This window comes from Ursus arctos, unplaced genomic scaffold (assembly GCF_023065955.2).
Source record: "Ursus arctos isolate Adak ecotype North America unplaced genomic scaffold, UrsArc2.0 scaffold_11, whole genome shotgun sequence".
NCBI lineage: Eukaryota > Metazoa > Chordata > Mammalia > Carnivora > Ursidae > Ursus > Ursus arctos.
This window is the reverse complement of record NW_026622775.1, coordinates 32956795-32978979: the sequence shown is the minus strand read 5'-3', so window position 1 is coordinate 32978979 and position 22185 is coordinate 32956795. Positions and strand designations below refer to the sequence as shown.

The 22185-nt window shown below is 37.9% G+C and overlaps 1 protein-coding gene and 1 long non-coding RNA gene across 14 annotated transcripts in view; one reads left to right on the top strand and one right to left on the bottom strand.

Moving 5' to 3' along the window:
• Positions 1-3727, bottom strand: part of USP38 (ubiquitin specific peptidase 38) — a 32105-nt gene extending 28378 nt beyond the window's left edge. The window contains exons 1-2 of the mRNA XM_026499403.4: positions 2547-3727; positions 799-934 (exon numbers count right to left, since the gene is read on the bottom strand). Coding sequence (XP_026355188.1) covers positions 799-934; positions 2547-3228 — 818 coding nt within the window. The 5' untranslated portion in view covers positions 3229-3727. The remainder of the gene's footprint in view (positions 1-798; positions 935-2546) is intronic.
• Positions 3728-3758: 31 nt separating this feature from the next.
• LOC113255713 (uncharacterized) overlaps positions 3759-22185 on the top strand; it is a 178126-nt gene continuing 159699 nt past the window's right edge. For 4 of the 13 annotated variants that reach the window (XR_007187948.2, XR_008958642.1, XR_008958643.1 and 1 more), the window contains exons 1-3: positions 3870-4117; positions 11232-11270; positions 12445-12565. This is a non-coding gene — a long non-coding RNA (uncharacterized LOC113255713). Of the gene's footprint in view, positions 5109-11231; positions 11271-12444; positions 12566-22185 lie in introns of all 13 variants that reach the window. The other 9 variants (XR_007187943.2, XR_007187944.2, XR_007187951.2 and 6 more) reach the window with 8 other exon arrangements.

Below are 22185 nucleotides of genomic sequence, written 5' to 3'. Positions count from 1 at the left end.
CATTTGTTCAAGGAGGTTTTGAAACACTGCCTAGCACTCATGGTAAGTAAGTGTCCAGTAAATACGGTTTGAATAAATGAACAAATGAATTAAGAAAAGCATGAAAATGCTGAGGATAAATAATATTAGGTTTATACCTAGAAATATAAGAATAAATGGAAAACATCAAGAAGAAAGAGCCATAAACATTACCAGAAAAGCCTAACTACTCAGAAAGGAACGACAATTGGATTGACAGCAGACTCTGTATCAGCAACAGTAAATGCCAGAAGACAATGCAGTACTATTTTCAAAATGCTGTGAAAATGACTATCAAATTAGAATTCTGCATTTTACCAAATCATCTATTGAATAAGGAAGAAAAAACATATTTTAAACAGACAAAGGTAGAGTGTATTATCCAGAGATTCTGACTGAAAGAGAAAGTAAAAGTATGTACCTAACTTAAAAAAAAACAAAACCCAAAAAACCCAGGGAGAAGAAACAGGTTGCAGGAAACCATAATGAATAAGGAAATTAGAAAAATATATTGATAATCCAACCAACTTCTTACTGTACAGTAAGTGTACAGGTGTATATTTTTGGAATTAAAGAAGGCTGAACTGAAAATGTATGTTTAATTACTGGGATGCCTGTCAAACCTATATAGTAAGGTAAATCATTCCAATTAATTTGGAGAATATGTATTTCATTCTATGATTTCAGTTTTAAACATCTAAGTTTTTCATTACCCACAAAATACAACAAAACATCTCCTCCCAAATCAATAACACCATCTACAGTGTCATGAAGAAGTACCTGCAAAGAGCTTGGGTCATACTTGCATCTTTTACATTTGGGTCCGTAGTTAGGCTCCTGATGAGAACTGTAATCATCTGAAGAGGAATATGCTGCACAAGGCTTGCCAATGCTACAGAAGGTTCAAATGATGTATCTATTTTTTTAATTAAAAAGAAAAAGGAATATGGCAAGAAGATTCAAGTGAAGCATTTAGAGAGAAACAACAATTTACAAAAACAAAAAATTTACTTGCAGCAAAGGTGTTACTCAGGAAGCAGTTATGCTCTACCTCATGGGTAGACTCTAATGTACTAGGAATGTTAAATTACAGAAATGAGAGATGAAGGGTGAGTAGCAATGACTGCTCATTATAGAGAGAACTACTGCAATATAAAAACTACTGTTCACTATCACCATATTTAGTCCATAAGTTACTTTATTTTCCTGCATTATTAAATATTAAGTCACTGTTGTGTTAAAATATTCATTTGTAAGTCAGTAGTCAGAAAAGAAATTCAAGGTATCATTTAAATTCCCACTTTAGACTTTCCAAAGTAACTTATAATTATTAACTACAGGAGTCATTATACTATTCTAAGGAAGATTTTTAAAAAATCTCTTAAAGTAGTAAAAATTAAGGTAAATTTTGAGGGGACTATACCTTAAACTATAGAGTAATTAAGCAAATTCAAGGCATGCAGCTTTACTGCTACTGTTGAAAAATTCTGGGGAAATCTAACAGTTCTAGCAACACAGGTAATACAAGAAAAATTACAATAAAAAAATAAAACAACTCAGATACTGCATATATATAGTCAACTCAGATACTGCATATGTATAGTTGGTAATTCTTTCCTAAACTTATTTCATTCATCAGAACACATGGAGCTTGTTAAAATTCTACTCTTATTTCTGGTTCCCAACATAAAAGACACCTCCTTCACAAGTTCAATTTCAAACAATAGCCAAGGAGAATGGCTGTACCAAATAGAGAAGGAAGCGAACACAGTTTTGGGTCTATTGTTTTACAACTTACAGAGCTGAAAGCTCCGCGTCCAAACAAGGAATGTAAATGCAAGGTAAAATCCCTAGTGAGAAAGCATTTTCTTGCCAATTATCACTTAACTCCTTCCCGCTTTCTAAGGATGTAGTTCATGGGCTATACACTGGGCACAAAAATACCTATTTAAGTCCTCATATCTTTCCTTTCCCTTCTTCTTCCTGTACCCTCTCTCATACACTATTGTAGAAAAAAATGTCAATATTCAAAAACTACACAGTTAACTGTGATAATCCAGTAATAAAACAAATCACACAGCCCATGAATAAAAAAGTGGGAAAATTAAAAAGCGGGAAAAACTCGTAAGGACAAGATGACAGAGTCACAGTACAATAATAATATGGTAAACATTATTATGCTATCATTAGTCACTAATCAATAGAAGCTTTATTTAGTAGCTGTCATCCTCAAAGCATTCCATAACTTCAGCAAGAGGCTTGGTAATTAAGCAACTTATTTAGTGCCAAAGGTCTTAGACCTCGGTGTTTTCAACATTTAAAATAGGAACATTGCCTTTTTTTTCTCTTAAAGGTACAAAGTGGCAGCCTAAATTGGGAAGTGGTTGGGAATAAAACTTTGGATGAGGGTATTAAGATCTGTTCTCCATTAAGAATGTTTTCAGGGCAGAGAGAAGCAAACACGGTGTATGTCTAAGAGACATACTGAATTTCCAAGAGAGATTTTTCTGGAATATAATGACACTTACCTGTGGAAGAAATGCTTGCAAAAACTTCTTGCAGGGAAGGCAGGAGTGTGGAGGGCTCGGCCTTCCAGATGTTCTGCAGCAAGTTACTCACTTTTGTCACCTGAGAGACATATTCCCGCAGCTCCTTCTCCTGGGTAGACACGCACTGGAAATGGCCTATTGTTCGAACAAGCTGTTGACAGAAGGTGATGGACAATTTCCCCTTGGGGATGCACTGCACGAAGTCGGTCAGGAGGTCGCTCAATCGGGCGCAGAGCTGCGGCTCCGGCCTCTCACACACCATGCGTAGCACCTCCACTTGCAGCAGGCTGAAGAGGTCCAGCACGGATGGGCAGCTCATGATCAGCTTCAGGCCGTTGTGAATGTAGTCCAGAATGGCTACGTCCTTCCTGTCCAGCGAGTGGTAGCCCTGCTGAAGGAGGCCCAACACGAATGTCTTGTTGAAGAAGGACTCGAACTCTGGCCGGTGGTATCGTGCATAGGCCTCCAGCACTTGGTGCCCCACCTGCCGCTGAAAGGGGTCTTGGCCCTCCAGGATGAGCCGGGTGGTCAGGTCAAACATGGCTTCACACTGCGCTTCGTCTAGCCAGTGCTCCGCCGATTCCACCACCTTCCGCACAATCACCCGTTTTAGGGGCAGTGGGTGCGAAGAACTCACCAGGCCCTCCAGGATCTTGTCCATTGTCGCCAAACTGCAAGGCCAGGGCCAGGGGGTTAGGAGTGGAGGGCAACAGTCCCGACGTGGGGCAGGAGAGTCCCGCGGCAAAGGTGAACTTGGAGCGCAGCAGCGGGACCGACCACCGCCACCGCAGTCTCAGCAGCCACATTTATCGGGCAGAGGGGCCCATCCAAGCGCGGGCGGGAGGTGGCAAGCCTGGGGAGCGTAAGAACCGGCACCGCCCGCGGCGGGCCTAGGGAGCCAGAGGCTCGCACTCCGCCGCCGCCCCGGGCCCGCGCTCCCTCTCAGCATCAGCGCGGAGGGGATGGCGAGGACCCCCGGCGGCGGCGGTCACTCAAGGCCCGTGGCTGCCAGCCAGTAGGTGAAGGAAGCGCGCCTTAGCGTCCCAAGACAGGTGTGGACGTCCGGACTCAGCAGGTCGTAACATGAAACCAACCCAGGACGGAGTCAGAAGCCGCTGTCACTGAAACTGCCGGGTCAGCTCCGGAGAAGATAAGGAGGTGAACCCCCCTTGACCCGGATTCAGAAGTTCCCGCAAACAGGAAGTGAAGGACGGAGGTCCCTTCTGAAAGGCCCGACCTCCGGCCCTCCTGCCCTCGGGCCCTCCGCCCCTCCGCCCTTCCACCTCGGTAGCCACCTCTCTCCCTCTCCCCCTTCTCCCCTCCTCGCGGCCACCTTCGAGGCTACGCTTTAGCCCCCACCCCGCCCCGCTCCGCCGCTGCTGCGCAGGCGCGGCCGCTTCCAGTTGAGTCGTGCGGCGACGCTCGCGTCATTGGGGAGCGTGTGTCGAGTCACAGGCGGTTTTCTGGGCGGCCCGGCTGGGAGCGGACGTTGAGGAAGTGGCCACCGACCTTAGTATTCCCACCTTTCGACCTCTGTAGGTTCTGTGCAGGTCAGGTTACTCGTGAACGCCCGAGGAAGTGCTATTTATGTAAAATTTTGTGAATGAGAAAGTTTTGGAAACGAGAGAAAAACATTTGCGGAGAAACTAAGGAAGAGAACTCAAAACTGTGATTGAGGAGAAATGGTTTCGGTCTTGGCGCGTTCACTGAGAAATGAGCTAGGGCTCCGAAATGCGAGTGCCTTCTTCTATGTTGTGGTTATTAAAGTAAGAACCATACTGGCAGCTGAGTGCATTTAGTGAGGGTCAGTATTGATGGAGATTTGTTTTATGAAGCCTCTAAGTAACTATCTTTTTAGTGAGCTTTTGGGGCATATTGAGAAACTAAAAGCTGTCCAAAAAATGGTGGAAGAGTAAGGGAAAAGTGGCAGGTGAAAAAGAATGAAAGACAGGTATATATTTGCCTATGTCATATTAAAGAGTACTTTGAAAATAGAAAACCAGGTGAAAATTTCAGTGTTTAATTCCTCGTTTTGTTGCACTTCACGCACTAGAGTAATGTTTTGCAGATACTGATTTATAAATTGAAGGCTTGTGGCAACCCTGTGTTAGACAAGACTATTGGCTCTGTTTTTCAAACAGTATTTGCTAACTTCGTGGCTCTGTCACATTTTGGTTATTGTAATATTTCAGACTTTTAAATTATTACTTATGGTAATCTGTGAGCAGTGATTATGATTCACTGGAAGCTCAGATGATGGTTAGCACTTTTTAGCAATACAATATTTTAAAATTAAGGTATGTATTTTTTTAGACATAAAGCTATTGCACACTATATTATACTATAGTATTGTGTAAATATAGCTTTTATATGCCCTGGAAATCCCCAGAATTCTTTTGACTCTTGTGATATACACTTCATACTACAGTGGTCTGGAACTGAACTTGCACTATCTCTGAGGTATGCCCGTATCTGTGCATGCTGACATTGAAGATGGTTTACAATAAATAGCTGCAGTCATCATGCTTGTACTCTTTTAAGGTAAATTCCAAAGATTTACAATAAGAATAATCAGAGGCCTTTAAATTGGAAAAAAAAAATTGCATAATTATAGCCCCGTTCAGGTTTGGCTAAGATAGTTGTGAAATTAGCTATAAATGGCCTCCAATAATGACAAAACTTAAAAGAAATGGTTTAAGATAGAACAGAAATAGAATCAATAGAAATATTTTCCAATAGAAAAATGAACAAAATTCTAAGTTTTTTACTTTGCTAAATATCGTTTTTGCTTTTACCAATTTACAAAATGATTACACCAATATATTTAACATGTCAATTAGGGTAATATTAAGAATAGCAGTTTAGATGAGAAAAGAGCCGAGCAGAGGAAATTTGAGACTGAGTTAGTAGGAAGAACTTGAAGATAAAAGAGAAATAAGGCAATCAATCAGTCTAAAAGACAATCATGCTAGAGCACAGGAATAGCTTTGGAACTTTTCCTTTTCAAATACATAGAGGGTAAAACTACAGAGAAAAGTTGGACTTTACTGGGAATGGTGCCATACTGGAAGACAAAAATAATGTAGAAAGTAAAACATTAAGAGGAATGAACAGTAGGACTGTGGATTTGAGGGGTAGCAGAGATTTCGAATTAGCCTTAGTGGAGGATTTGCTAGGGAGTCAATTGAAGATGATTGAAGATTGCTGAATAACAGGAGTGAAATAATTACTCCAAAATAGGCAGGGAAAAAATACTGGTTAGTTAAAAACTTAAATCATTTCTGTTAATATTCTGTCTTGAGAAATTGAATGTTGTAAAATAAGATGTCTGAGAGAATATAGTGCCAGTTGTTCTCAGTCTGCATAATACAGATAACATAGTTTCATACTATTAGGCTTCCAAAAGCACCATGACTCAGTATTTTTAAAGTACTTCTTGAGTGATAGATGCATGAAATAAAATATTTAGCAGGTTTTTATGCTAAAATATTCAAAGAATGTTTTCCTGTATTGTCATTGGTAAAAACAAATATACACAATATGCTCTTCTATTGTTCTAAGATTTCATTTGAAAGTGGCTGACTTTACATAATTGATTCTATCCCACAACTAAAAGTTATATACAGTACCATGTTCTTGTTCAACATCTTAAAATATTTTCAAAAGTCTATGAAAAGGCTTTGTTGAAGTGTGTTATGCCACTAATCATTGAATTAGTAAGTGCTATTGCTACAGGCTTTAAAATTTTGTGTAAAAATTTACTCTGAGGCCCCAGTTATGAATTAAATGGTTTTATAAATGTCTTAGATCTGGAAATAGGAGCTAAGTGATGGAGGTGAATGAGAAAAAGCTCAGGATAGGGAATTATCATTTATTAAACACCCTCTATTTGTCTGGACTCAATATAGTATACTTTATTCTTAGTTCTCAAAACTAGACTTTGGAAGTAGACATTAGTGGCTACATTTTATAGATAAGGTAATGAGAGCATGAGAAGTTAAATAAATAGCTATTAGGTGAAAAGTGTGTGTGTGTTTATATGTTTGTGATAGGCAAAGAGAAAAGACATTTTCAAAGGCAGTGGTTTAGAGTTGGCCAACTGCAACAGCACTCTATGAAGTTATCTTTACCAAGAATATTTATATTTCCTTATAGAATCAAAAGCAAACTCATTGTGTAAATTAGAGCTGTGATTAATAAATCATCTTGTGATTAATTACTAATGATCACTTTATGCAGTTTATGTTCATGTACATTTTTTAAATGGTAGGAAGATGGAAAGAAATATACCAATCACTGGTATGATGGGATAATATTTTTTATGATTTAAATAATACACACCAAACTGACCTAACAACTTAGTTTTAAAACCTTCAGTGCTTCCCATCTAATTTGGATGAAATTCAAGTACCTACCATTAACTGCAAGACTTTACATGAAGCAGCCCTTGAGTCTTATCCTACCACTCGCCTCCTTACTATGTGAGTCACACTGGCCTTCTGATTGTTCTTCCTCAGGTCAAACTCTTTCAGGTCTTGGGCTTTTGTACTTAACTGAAACTTTCTTCTCTGGCTACTGTAATTTAAGTCTGCTCAGAAGTCATTTCCTTATAGGGTCAGTTCTAGGTTATCTACCACTCTATGATGTTACTATGTTTATTTCTTTATAGTACTTAACCATCATGTGAAATTAACTTGTTATTTAATTGATTGCAGTCCTCTTCTTTCCTCTAGAATCTAAGCTCCATGAGGTCAAGAAACCCTGTTTCTTAGTAACCTCCATTTCTAGTAGTTAGAACAGTATCTGGCACAAACAATCTAATAATTTATTGAACAAATGAACTTTTTATTATTTTTAACAAAATGAAGGAGTTATTTTTAAAATTCCAAAAAATCAACAAAATAACTTCTAGAAAAGTGAGTGAGTTCAGCAAGGTCTCAGAATACCAGATAATAGACAAAACTCAATTATACTTTTATATACTGACAATGAACACATGGAAACCAAAATAAAAAATGTAATACTGTTTACAATCACTACAAAACAACTTAGGTATAAATCTTGTAAAACATGGGCAGGATTTAAACTTAGATGAAAAAACACTTAGGAAAGTAATCAAAGAAAATATAAACATATGAAGATACATATTGTTTTCATGAATTGGGAAACTCATAGTAAAGATGTTAATTATTCCCAAACTGACATACAGGTTTAACATGATTTGTATTATAATCCCAGCAAGATTTTTTTTTGTAGATAAAAGAGTATTCTAAAATTTATATGGAAAGGCAAACTGGAATAGTAAGTGGGAGGAATCACTCTACCCAAATTTAATACTTACTATATATTACAGTAATCAACACAGTGTGGTACTGGCAGAGGGATAGACACATAGATCAATGAAACAGGTTAGACTACCCAGAAATACACACACACAAATATGCTCATCTGAATTTTCGCAAGGATGCAACAGCCATTCAATGGAGAAAGGATAGCCTTTTCAACAAATGGTGCTGGAGCAATTGGATATTTATAGGCAAAGAAAAAAACCTTGACTTAAACTTCACACCTTATACAAAAATTAATTCAAAATGGATCATAGATTTAAATGTAAAACGAAATCATAACACTTTTAGAAGAAGACATAGAAAAAAATATTTGGGACCTAGGGCTTGGTAAGAGTACTTTGACATTATACTAAAAGCAAGTCAATAAATTGGACTTCATCATATTTAAAAACTTTTCCCCAGTGAAAGACCCTGTTAAGAGAATGAAAAAACAAGCTACAGACTGGGAGAAAGTATTTGTAAACCAGATATCTGACAAAGACATATTTAGAATAAAGAACTCTGAGAATTCAACAGTAAAAGGCCTTTGTGTATCCAGTGACACTATCAAGAGAGTGAAAAGACTAAACATGGAATGGGAGAAAATATTTGCAAAGCTTACATCTGATAAGTGAGTAATTACAGAATATATAAAGAACTCCAACGCAACAATAACAAAACAATCCAATTCAAAAATGGGCAAAGGAGGCGCACCTAGGTGACTCAGTCAGTTAAATATCTGCCTTCAGCTCAGGTCATGATCCCAGGGTCCTGGGATTCAGCCCTGTGTGTTCTATGTCAGCGCTCCCTGTTCAGAGGGGAGTCTGCTGCTCCCTCTGCTCCTCCTCTCCCCCCCCCACCCGCTTGTGTCCTCACTCTCTCAAATAAAAAAATGGGCAAAGGACATGAATAGAAATGTCTCCAAAGAAGATATTATGGATATACAAATGGCCAATAAGCACATGAGAAGATGCTTAATATCACTAGCCAGTAGGGGGATGCAAATCAAAACCACAATGAGATACCACTTTATACCCATTAGGATGGGTATTATTTTAAAAAGGGGGGGATAACCAGAGTTGGTGAGGATGTGTAGAAATTGTGCATTGCTAATGAGAATGTAAAATGGCGTAGCTGCTGTGGGAAACGATGATTCCTCAGGTTAAACATAGAATTACCATGTGATCCAATCCAGCAATTCCACTTTTAGGTATATGCCCAAAAGAATTGAAAGCAGGGACTCAAACAAATAGTTGAACACCAGTGTTTATAGCAGCATTATTCACAACATCCAAAAGGTGGAAAGAACCTAAATATTCATTAATAGATGAGTGGATAAACAAAATAAGGTATATCTACACAATATTATTCAGCCTTAAAAAGGAGTGAAATACTACAACATGGATCAACCTTGAAAACAATGAGCTAAGTGAAATAAGCCAGACATAAAAGAACAAAAATTTTATGATTCCACTTATGTGAGGTACCTAGAAAAATCAAATTTAGAGACAGTTGAATAGAAGTTACCAGAGGTTAGGGAAAACAAGAACTTGGGAGTTATCACTTAATGGGTACAGAATTTCTGTTTGTGAGGATAAAAGTATTTGGAATTGGATAGTGGTGATGATTTCACAACATGTACTAATATTGAACTGTACACTTAAAAATGGTTAAAATAATAAGTTTTATGTATGTTTTACTACAGTAAAAGGTTTTTAGAAAATGGGCAGTAAAATTAAGCAATTCAATTAAAAAGCAAAAAACATGATGACATTGCACTGAAGAGTATACACAGATAGCAAATAAGCACAGGAAAAGATGTTCAACATCAGTAGTCACTAGGGAAATACAAATTAAGACCGTGAGGTATCATTACACACCTCTTAGAACAGTTAAGGTAAAAAATAGTGACTATACTAATGCTGGCAAGGATGCAGAGAAACTGGATCTCTTGTACATGCTGGTAGGAATGTGAAATCATTCAGCTACTCTGGAAAATTATTTGGCAGTTTCTTAGAAATTAAATATGCAACTACCATATGACTGAGTTATCGACCTGGATTTTTATTCCAGAGAAATGAGAACTATGTTCATACAAAAACATATACACGAATGTTTATAGCAGTTTTATTTCTAATAGGCAGTAACTAGAAACAACCAAAATGTTTATCAGTAGGTAAATGACTAATCAAATTGTGGTACATCAATACCATGGAATACTAATCAAAATAGAAAGGAGCAAACTCTTGATAGACACATCACCTGGCTGTGTCTCAAGGACATTATATTAAGTGAAAAAAGCCAATCTCAAAGGTTGTATAATGCGATTCCATTTATATAACATTCTCAAAATGAAAAAAAAAATTAGAGATGAAGAATGGATTAGTGGTTGCCAGAAGTTAGGGATGGTGGGGTTGGGAAAGAGGAGGGTGTGTATGACTATAAAGGGATAACATGAGTGTGATGCCTTACAATATCTCTTATATTCTGGACAGAGTACATTCCTTATCTCTAGTGTAGACTAGCAGTCTGATTTCCCCTTGATGGTCAAGATCAATCACCGTAGCCAGCACAGCAACTCTTTTCTTTGCCTGTTGATTCATAGGTATGAGTCGTCCAATGTGGCCTAGTGGCATTCTTAACTCTTAGTTCATTGGAATCATTGTGTTTCCTGGTGGAAGCATTCCTCCATTTGGGTCCAAGACTTCTAAACTAGCAAAGCATAAGGTCTCAGTAAGAGGGAACAAAAATTTTGCTAGTAGGTCACCAGGGGTAATAGTGCGTGGTGCCACTCCTACTTCTACCGCTTGATTTCTAGACCTGTGAATCCTGGCTGTGAGAGAAACAGCAACATATATCAGATGTTGATTCAGAGAATACACAGCCTTCTGGAGAATTTTGATTTAGCCCTGCAAGTTGTCACCTAGTTGGCACTGTAACTAAGTCTTCAAAAGGCTGTTCCACTGTTCTGTCAAGCCAGCTGCTTCAGGATGGAGAGTGGGGAACAAGAGAAGACCAGTGGATTCCATGAGCATGGGTCCATTGCTACACTTTGTTTGCTGTGAAATGAGTTCCTTGATCAGAAGTAATGCTATGTAGTATACCATGAATGTGGGTAAGGTGTTCTGTAAGTTCACTGAGAGTAGTTTGGGCAGAAGCATTGTATGCAGAGAAGGAAAACCCATATCCAGAGAAAATGTCTGTTCCAGTAAGAACAAAATACTGCCCCTTCCGTGATGGAAGCAGTCCAGTGTAATCAGTCTGCCACCTGGTAGCTGGCTACCACCTCAGGGAATGGTGCCATATCAGGGATTAATGTTGTCTTTTTTCTCGACAGATTGGACACTCAGCAGTGGCCATAGCTAGGTCAATCTTGGTAAGTGGAAATATATGTTGCTGAGCCCATTATAACCTCCATCCTTATCACCATGGCCACTTTTTTTGTGAGCCCATTGGGTGATGCCAGGGGTGGCTGGGGAGAAAGTGATTGGCCACAGTCTGTGAATCAGTATGTAATCATATGTCTGCCCATTTCTCCTTCTAAGCAAAGTGAACAGTCAGGTGCACTCCTCAAAGTTCTGTCCATTGGGAGGGTTTCCCTTCACCACGGTCTTTCAGGGATGTCCCAGAAAAAGGGAATGTAGTGCTTCAGCTGTCCACTTTTGGGTGGTGTCTGCATATTGTCCAAAACCATCTGTAAACCAGGCCAGAATCTTCCTCTGTCAACTGATTGTAGGGAACTCACCATGAGGCCATAGGTGCAGGCTGGGAGAGAGAAGGTAGTGTGGCAGGAGGGAGGACTGTAGTCATTTGGGCCACTTTTACAGGTAACTTGTGCCTTCAAGGCCTGCTTGAGCCTAATCACATATATACCATTTTCACTTGATAATGGAGTAGTACTGTGCATGCCACATTTGTGCCTTGGTGGGTCAGATAACACCCAGTTCATGATGAGCAACTCAGGACACATGGTATCCTGGTGGCTCGTGGTTGTACATTCGGTTTCTACTAAGGCCCAGTTGCAGGCCAGGAGCTGTTTTTCAGAGTAAATATTTGCAGAAGATGGCAGAATTTTGTTTTAAAATCCTAGGGGCTTGTGTTGTTCACTTCTAGGGCTTGCCAAAGGCTCCAAATAGCATCTCTCTCTGCCACTGACCTTTCAAGCTCATTGGATATGGTGAATCATATGGCGCAAGTAGCAGAGCTGCTTGCACAGCCACCTGGACTTCTTGCAGAGCCTTCTGTTCTAGACCCCAGTCAAAGCTAGCAGCTTTTCAGGTCACTCAGTAAATTGGATGGACTAAAATGCCCAAATGAAGAATGTGTTGCCCCCCAAATTCAAAGAGGCCCACCAGGGGTTCTGCCTCTTTTTTGGTTGCCCAAGGGGCCAGGTGCAACAACTCATCCTTTACCTTAGAAAGGATATTTAAACATGCCCCATACTACTGGATCCCTAGAACTCACTGAGGTAGAAGTGAATATTTTTGACATATTTATTTCTCACTCTCTGACATGCAGATGTCTTAATAATAAATCCATTTTGTTCACAGGTCCAGTCAGCATAATGTCATCAATATAACAGACCAGTGTGATATCTTGTGGAAGGGAAAGGTGATCAAGATACCTGTGAACTACATTGTGACCTCTAAGTTAGGGCCGGAGAGTTAACAGGTAGGAGAGTGAAAATGTATTACTGGCCTTGCTAGCTGGAAGCAAACTGGTTTTGGTGGTCTTTACTAACAGGTATTGAGGGAAAAAGCATTTGCCAGATCAAAAGGTGCATACCAGATACCAGGGGATGAGTTAATTTGTTCAAGCAATGAAACCACATCTAGTAGAGCAACAGCAATTGGAGTCTCCACCTGGTTAAGTTTATGATAATCTGTTGTTCTTTAAGATCATCTGTCTTCTGCATAGATTAAATAAGTGAGTTGAATGGGGATGTGGGAATCACACTCCTGTAACTTTCAAGCCCTTGGTTGTGGCACTAATCTCTGTAGTCTTTTCAGGAATATGCTATTGCTTTTGGTTTACTATTTCCCTAGGTAGAGGCAGTTCTAATGGATTCCACTCGGCCTTTTCTACCCTAATAGCCTTCACTTCACAGGTCAGGGAACCAATGTGGGCATTCTGCTAGTTGCTGAGTACATCTCTTCCAATTATGAATTCTGGAACTGGAAAAATAACCATAGAATGGGCTAGGAGACCCACTGGGCCCACTGTGAGACAGACTTGAGCTAAAATTCCATTGATCACTTGACCTTCTTAAACTCCTATTCTGATTGGTAGATCACAATGATGTTTTTGGATCTCCTAGAATTAGTGTCAGTTCTAAGTCAGTGTCCAGTAGTCTCTGAAAACTGATTATTTATTTTTCCCACAGTGCAGTTAACCGTAGCAAAAGCCTATAGGTCACTTTGAGGAAGGCTGGGAGAAAGATTAACAGTATAAATTTTTGCCAGTGTACTGGGGTTCTCCCTCAAGGGTACCCAGCCTCCCCTTCATTCAAGGGGTTCTAGGTCTATAAACTGGCTCAACTCTGAGAACTAATTGAGGGGTCATGACTGTTTTGATGACTCAAATTAGACTTTTGTTTACCTGACTTAGAACCTTCCTGTTTATAGATCAAGTAAGAATTTAGTAGGCTTCCTATCGATTTCTCTGTTTCACTTCTAGGAACACTATGATTGACTAGCCAATGCCATATGTCTATGCAAATCAGACTATTCTGTTTGCTGCTTTGATGGCTATCCATTATGGTAACCACACCTTGACTTTGGCAGTTAAGGGCTGCCACTTGACTCCTGCTACCTTGGGATCCAATTACTGTAATTCCATTTAGGTTTTCTAATTTGGTGACTACAGTCCACATTTTAAGGTCTGGCCTATAGAGAAGAGCAATCACTGAACATTTCAAAGATGTGGAGGTTCCCTTCTCATATTTATTTCTCACAGTAGTAAAAAATATGTTCTATGGACCCTTCCGGTATGGGTAAGTAGTTATTAAATGACAAGTCCACTTGAACATTCTAATCTCCCTAAGCCTTTGAATCCATTCTTCTGCATTAAAGCAAGGCAGGTGTGGCATTTCTAATTTGCTCACTGTGGGATAATTGAGATTGCTAAAGGAATTAGTGTGGTTAGAAGAAGAGAAATCTCTCTAAGCTGGACACTCCAACATTAAGATATTTGAAAGACTAGAAGGAAACAACAAAAGAGACTATGAAGAAGCTATAGCGTATAGGAGGAAAACCAAGAGAATATGGTATCCTGGGAACCATGTGAAGAAAACAATTAGCTAAATCACTTATTGCTAAATGATCCGATATGATGAGGATTGAGAACTGACCACTGTATTTAATAACATTAAAATGAGTGGTTGGGTGGAGTGGTGAGTATTAAAGCTTGATAGTAGACTCAAGAGAAAATGGGAGAGTGGTGACAGCAATTTTAAACAACTCAAGGAGATTTGCCAAAGAGAAGAGGAAAAAATGGGGTGGTAGCTATAAAGTGAAGCAAGATCAAGCAGAAGTTTTCTTTTAAGTAAAAGAGAAAAAGCATGCTTGTTAGCCAATGGGGAAAAAAATCTAGGAAAGGGAGATTTATTGATATTGGGGAGAGAAGAAAGAATTGCCAAAACAATGCCCTGGACTAAATGGGAAAAGGTAATCAAGGCTTACTATTCATTCATTGCCTTCAATTTACATCATATGGCAATTATTGCTGCTATATGAAAGACTTTCATTATCATAAGGGGATTTTTCTCAAAAGCTAAGCAATATTTTTTTCCCTTTTACCTGAGAAGAGTTTGTGTAGTAGTAGCATCTTCTTGATTTATAGACATTTTACCTATTGTTACATTCAAACAAAATTTTAAACTTGAAATTTGATTTTTAAAAATACCCAAAGATTAAAGCAGTCATAACCAACTGAACATTAATTCAAAATAAAGAAATGGTAGGGGGACTCCAAAAATGGCCCTAAAAATGGACAGAAATGTTTATAGGTACATAAAAAAACTATTATGGCTCTCCCTATGCTGCATATCATCCACAAATAATACAAGAAAAAACAGTGGGTGGGAATATTCTTGTTTTGGTCAACCCGCTTATCTTCCCTAAGACTAGACCTGTGTGTCTCCTCTTCACTTATTTATATCAGGGGCTCAGAACTACCATTGCTACTGTTGAATGTTGAGAAAGGAGCAATATTCTGGTTGGGGACAGCTGAGGTGTTGCCTTGCTCAGGGGCATGTAACCACAGGATGGCATAAATAGGAATGAAGTGGAAAGCAAGAAAGCAGGGAGCTGTGCAATGGTTGTAGTTTTATTTATTTTGTGACTGGGGTCTTTGCACTGTCCGAAAACTCATGTTTGCTAAGACAGAGAGAGAGCTGGAATGGATAATTGTGCATTGTTTGTGTACAGGTTTTGAAGATTTAGATGGAAAACAGTACTGAGAACTTTTTCACATAATCTTTAGGTAATTTTTAAAGTTTCTGTCAAGACAATTAGTGTGCAAGGCACACGTTGGCATGGCAAATTAGAGAATAAAACCAAGGTCTGTTAATAGGTACCTCGTGGTTTTGTTGTAAAAGTAAATTAAGTAAAATATGCAAGGTACATAGCCGGGTTCTTGGCTTAGGTTGAATTTTCTTTCTTAAGAACTTTCTGAGAAATTATCCTATTCATTTTTTGAATGTGTTACAGAAATAATGACTTCTGGTTGCAACAAACTTCTCTATTATTTAGATAAGATCTTTAATGTTGTACTATCAAATAATCTCAGAGCATCCTGTATCTCTCCTTAGCACTCATCACGATTATAATTATTTTTTTGTAATTCTTGAATGTCTTTCTCTTACACTGGCAGGTAAGTTCCATAAGGACAGGGATCATATTTATCTTGATTCCTGCTTCTAACCCAGCACCCAGCATAGTATCTCCCAAGACTCAGCATTCAATAATTATTAAGTAATTAATCTTGGTTTTAGTAAAGATCCTTTTTGGGGATATGCTCATTTGGCAAAAATAAATATTTTTAGAGAGATTTGACAGGAAATCAATTCTTCAGTGGTATTTTGAATCTTTAGGAATTCTGTGTTCTAGCTTCTTTTGCTGTAACCACTATTACGCACACATGTACATGTGTATGTATATATATGAGTTTTCTTAAGAGGATGTGGACATTGCCAATGTGTAAGTTATTAAATATTTTAAATAATGTTTTATTGCCTTTTTTCTGAGGCCTTGTACATACTTTTTCTCAAAGATGTATCACCAGCTAGCTGTATTTCTTAGATAAAACAAGATGTGATAGTCTGTTACAGGTTTCAATATAGAAAAAAAAAATTGCATTTTAGGAAGATGGTACTTGAGGCAGATTTAGCTATATAGCACTTTCATATGAAGAGCAATCCGGAATGTTTATTTGAAATAAACCTTCTAACTCTAAGTGGTGGCAAACAAAGAACCAGAGAATTGGGAACAAAGCAGGGCAAGTTACCTTTCTGTTTTTTAAAATGTTACATATTTTTTTTTTACTTTCAGTTATAGATTAGTGAAGAAAAAATATTACTGTTTTTCAAACAGAAATAGATTGACTCTGTTCTCTCTTTTATGGTGTGGTCTTGGGTGAGTTACATACTTGGACCTTAGTCAGCTTCCTCATCTGCAAAATGAGGATAGTAGCACCTTGTTCCCAGGAATGTTCTATGGATTAAATAATCCAGTGTACGTAAAGTGTTTGACACATAATAGCACACAACAAATAATTTCTTTTTCCTCTTTTATTAGTTGGTGGTTTGTCTGAGAAAAAACAGCAATGTGGGATTTTACTGAACCGTACATACCCTTTGGCACTCAGACCAGGTGTCCTCCTTCTCTCCCCTCCCCTCCTCCCGCCTCCCCTCCCCTCCCCCCTCCCCTCCCCTCCCCTCCCCCCTCCCCTCCGCTCCCCTCCCCCTTCTCCTCCCCTCCCCTCCCCCTTCTCCTCCCCTGCCTTCCCCTCTCCCCTTCCCTCCCCCCTTCCTTTCCTTTTCCTTCCTTCCTTCCTTCCTTCCTTCCTTCCTTCCTTCCTTCCTTCCTTCCTTCCTCCTCCTTCCTTCTCCCTTCTATCTGAAAAGTAAAGGTGGTTTGGGTTGTCATTTGTTTTTATGAGGAAGGTCACTAGGGGGTGAGGTTAATGAAGGATACATACTTTCTCAACTATCCACATCTAGATCTTGGATTGGTTTAGAAAGCTCAGAAAACTCGTGGGTTGTGGTAGATTTTGGGGAAGAAATTGTTTAGTAAAAGCATTGAGGAAAACAGGTAATGGATTGTTAAATACATTTATTATTCATGACTCCGTAATATAGGTGTAAGTGCTAATTATAGAGTTTCTGTATTACAAAGGAACCCATGAAAAGAGAGGGTTTGAACTGGTGGGCAAGCTAGAGTTTTTTTGTTTGTTTGCTTTGGTTGTTAATTTGTTTGTTTGAGATAAAAGGATAGCAAGGATAGTGAGGCACTTTTTTCTAAGCCTGTAGAAGAACTTTGAATGTAATCTAAAAGTATATTCTTCCAAAGCCAAAGAAAGCCTGTCCCCTTTTAATGTCATTTCTATAGTAAAGTCAGTGCAACTGTATTTATCTAACCAGAACATTTTCTGCCTAAATGTATCTCATAATTCCATATTTTGGTTCTGGTCAAATCATCTGGAAGTGATGAATCACAGGGATAAATTAACCAAATACTCAATTTAGCTTACAACAGATGCATTTATTCAAATGATTCGTTAGTTCTACTCCAAAGTTTTTTGATTCTTACCAGTGATATGTACCACAGTAGCTTTAACTTCCTATAGATTATTATATGGTTAATAATGGATCTTCCTTATAGAAAGGAAAGAAATTTCAGCTTATCGGTAGTCACAGGCTGCAGGTATTATCTAATTTATTTAAATTTTTATTAGTTGGATTCAAATGCTGGGTCAACCCTATCATTGGATTCTCCTAATCCCTGATTGTTGAAGTATTATTAAGTCAGGAAACTGGACTAATCAACTACATTTCTAGTTCATGTTATCCACTCATGAAATAGGTGTGCTCATTGCTGTTAAACAAGTTTTATGTTGATCTCTAAATATTTCATATTCCCCCAGTACCCAAGGATCCTCTCCCTGCTTTTCTTTGATAATATCCTTCTTTCTTTATTGGAAAGATCGAGGACTATCACATCAATTCTATAAATTTCCCTCTTCACTGGAAAAAAGTTTTTGCGTTTTTATATACTTCCCATCTTCCTTCTAATCTTGGAAAAGAAAGTGTCCTCTTTTTGTTAATTCTGATGCTTGTGCTTTCCATCTCTTCCCACCTTTTAGTGATACTTTGCTTCATCAATTATATCCTTGTATCATCAGTCTCTTTCCAGTCTTCTCACTTTCTCTCTAAGTACATGTTCCTTTCTTTAATCTTGTTATCGTCTTATCTATTTACCCTTTAGGAGCCCATGGTATTTTAACAACACTTTATAAAGTAGCATATGCCTTACACAGTCTAAACTGTATGAAAAAGAATGTATACTTGACTCTTGTAGCTCAGGAGTTAAGCTTTAGTGAGCCTCAGTGAGAATTACCAGTGAAACTAGCCTTAACCATGTAATTCACTTTGGCATATGCACTTTTAAATTATTGAAAAGGGTTTCTATTAATAATTTATATGATTAGAAGTGTATCCTCATTTTAGTAATTTAACAACAAAATTATTTTTCTCTGTTCATATTTTACTCAGGACTGATCTGTTAGACAAAGATTGATATCCTTTACCAGGAAAAAAGAAATATCGTTATTCTTGCAGGAAGAACCCCCTCTTGGGTACTTTTGTACCAAGTTTATGATTTTCTACCCTGAAAATTACAGTCATTATTTCAGTGACTACTTTGTAGTTAGGCAACTGCTAAGATACTTTGCTATCTGAGAAACTAATCAAGGCCAACCCTATCCTAGAAATGAGTGATATAACCTTTTGAAAATCAGTTTAAAAACACCTCATATTGCTTATAACACTTAAATACCACCATGCCATAATGAAATAGCCAAGCAGCTACATTTTCATCACACGGTAAAAATATATGTCTCATGAGATTATTTAATAGAACTGTTATGATTGAAATACATCACTAACACAGTCAAAGCATTATTACCAAGGGCTCTCTGTTGATATATGAGAATAGCATCTTATATAGAACCAGATTATATAGAACAAAATTACATTCATACCTAATTGTGTATTTTCAGGAATTAGAGAAATAAATGCACAAAAGATACATAGTAATAAAGTTCAAATAAAATACATGAATGTTATATTTTTAATGTAATTTATATTATTGTCAGAGCACTTTTTTGTGGGAAAAATTAATAAAATTATTAAATGTTAAAACACATTATGGAGGATTCTTGAAATATGGTAGAGTAGGAAGCACCAGGAAGTTGTCTCCTCATTGAGATAACAGTTACAGTGGCAGCATCTGTCTGCTGCAACTTTTCACAACTCTGGAATCTATTGAAGTCTTGTAAATTCCGGGAGATATCTTAGATAGCAAATTGCAGTTAATTTTGGTCAATTTCAATAGTAACTACCAATTCCCCACTACCAGCCACTGTGGCAGGTAGCTGTGCACATGTTTCTGGAGCAGTTTGTACATAGCTTGCAGGAATCAAACTGGGTAAAAATAGGCCCTGTCCTCCAAATCTCAAGGTCTGATCACAGAGATGCAGGTGTCCATTGTTGTACCTCCTTCCACTGTTGCAGTCTTCCCTCCCCCAGGCTGAAGTGACTTCCAGAGTATTTAAAGGGCCAACACCTTTTTCCTCTCCCCTTAATTTTTTTCTTTCCCTGGCTTTTGGGAGCCAGACATTAAAGACTAGGACATTAGAAAACAACTTCACATATGGGGAGAATTAGAATGTGGCTATACATGCTCAGAGAAGGTCTCAGAAAAGACCTGGGTGATCTTAATTGTACACCTGCAAATGATTCTTGGCACAAAGATAGCCTACAACAGCAACAATGACCGCCACAATAACCACAAACAGTAAAAACAATAGCAAAAAATAGTAAGCCCTCAGGAAAGTGGAGACTCTGATTTCCAGTTGCCACATTGTTAGGCATAAATATCTACCTTTCAACAAAAAAAATCACAAAGTATACAAAGAAACAGGAAAGTGTGGCTCATTCAAAGGAAAAAAATCAACAGAAACTGGCCTTGAAAACATCTAATGGCAGATATACTACACAATGATTTTTTTTTTAAGTGTGTTCCACACCCAGTGTGAGCCCAACATAGGGCTTGAACTCACAACCCTGAAATCAAGACCTGAGCTGAGATCAAGAGTTGGACACTCAACCGACTAAGCCACCAAGGCACCCCATACTACAAAATGATTTTTTAAAAGCTATCTTAAAGATGCCCAAAGAACTAAAGGAAGATGTGGAGAGAGTCAAGAAAATGGGTATTAAGGAGGGCGTTTGTGATGAGCACTGGGTGCTGTATGAAAGTGATGAATCACTAAATTCTATGCCTGAAATAAATATTACAGTGTATGTTAACTAAATGGAATTTAAATAAAAACTTAAAAAAATGAAACATTATATTATGCAGATTAAAAAAAGAGAGTAGAGCTTTAATGTCACCATAACAACAAAATGTTAATTATGTGAGTTGAAGGATACATTGACTAATATTATTGTGTTAAATATTTCACAGTATATACATGTATCAAACTATCACATTTTGTACCTTAAACTTACACAATATTATATGTCAATTATGTCTTAATATAGCTGGGGAAAATGACAGAATTAAGTAATTATTATTAGTAATTATTTTATCATTAGTAATTATTTTATATGTAAATGACAATCAGAAAATAGAGATTGAGAGAATGGATAAAAGAGTTCAGCTACACAAAAGAGTAGACAAATAAGGGTCACCTGAGTGGCTAGTCAGTTGAGCGTCCAACTCTTGATTTCAGCTCAGGTCATGATGTCAGGGTCATGCGATCGAGCCCACATTGGGCTCCATGCTGGGTGTGGAGCCTGCTTAAGATTCTCCCTCTATCTCTGTCCCTCCCCCACATGCTCATGCTCTCTCTCTAAAAAAAAAATGAAACAAAAAAACCTAAACATTGTGGTAATCATTTTGCAATAAATACATGTGAATTCATTTTTTTGTATACCTTACACTAACACAATATGTCAATTATATCCCAATAAAACTGGAAAAAATAAGGGAGAAATAGACAAGTCTACAATAACATTTGAAAGACTTCAATATACTCTCAATAATGGATAGAACAAATAGAAGATAAGTAAGGAAACAGAAGACTATAAGAATGCAATGCACTAAGTAGATCTAACAGGAACACTTTTCCCAACGACAGCATATGTATTCTTCTCAAGTGTACGTGGGAATTTTACAGGATAGGCCACATGTTAGGTGACCTATCAAGCCTTAGTAATTTAGAAAAGATAACTATTGTTATATAAGTATCTTCTCTTACCATAAGTGGATGAAGTTAAAAAGAAATGAACTATCAAACCATGAAAAGACATGGAGGAACCTTAAATGCATGTTACTAAGTGAAAGAAGCCTGAAAAAAAGAAGTCTGAAAAAGCTACATATTTTATGATCTCAACTATATGACATTCTGGAAAAGACAAAACTAAGGAGATTAAAATGATCAATATATGCCGAGGTTAGGGGAAAGGAAGAGATGAAAAGGTTTTATCTTAGGGATTTTTTTTTTTTTTTTAGATTTTATTTATTTATTTGTCAGAGGGAGAGAAAGAGAGAGAGCACAAGCAGGGGGAGCAGCAGGTAGAGGGAGAAGCAGACTCCCCACTGAGCAAGGAGGTGGATGTGGAACTCCATCCCAGGACCCTGGGATCATGACCTGAGCCAAAGTCAGGTGATTCACTGACAGAGCCACCCAGGCATCCCGAGCATAGGGATTTTTATGGCAGTGCAACTATTCTATGTGATACTGTAATGATGGGTACATAACATTATGCATTTGTTAAGCCCATAGGATATACATCAGAGAGTAAACCCTAATGTAAACTATGTGCTTTAGGTAATAATAAAGTATTAATATTTGTTTACCAGTTGTAACAAATGTACCACATGAATACAAGTTGTTAATAAAATTGGGGGTTGGTGGCATATGAAAATTTAAAACTTTTGGGAAATTTTTCTGTAGACCTAAAACTGCTCTAAAAAATAAAATCCATTAAAAATCACATTATCAGG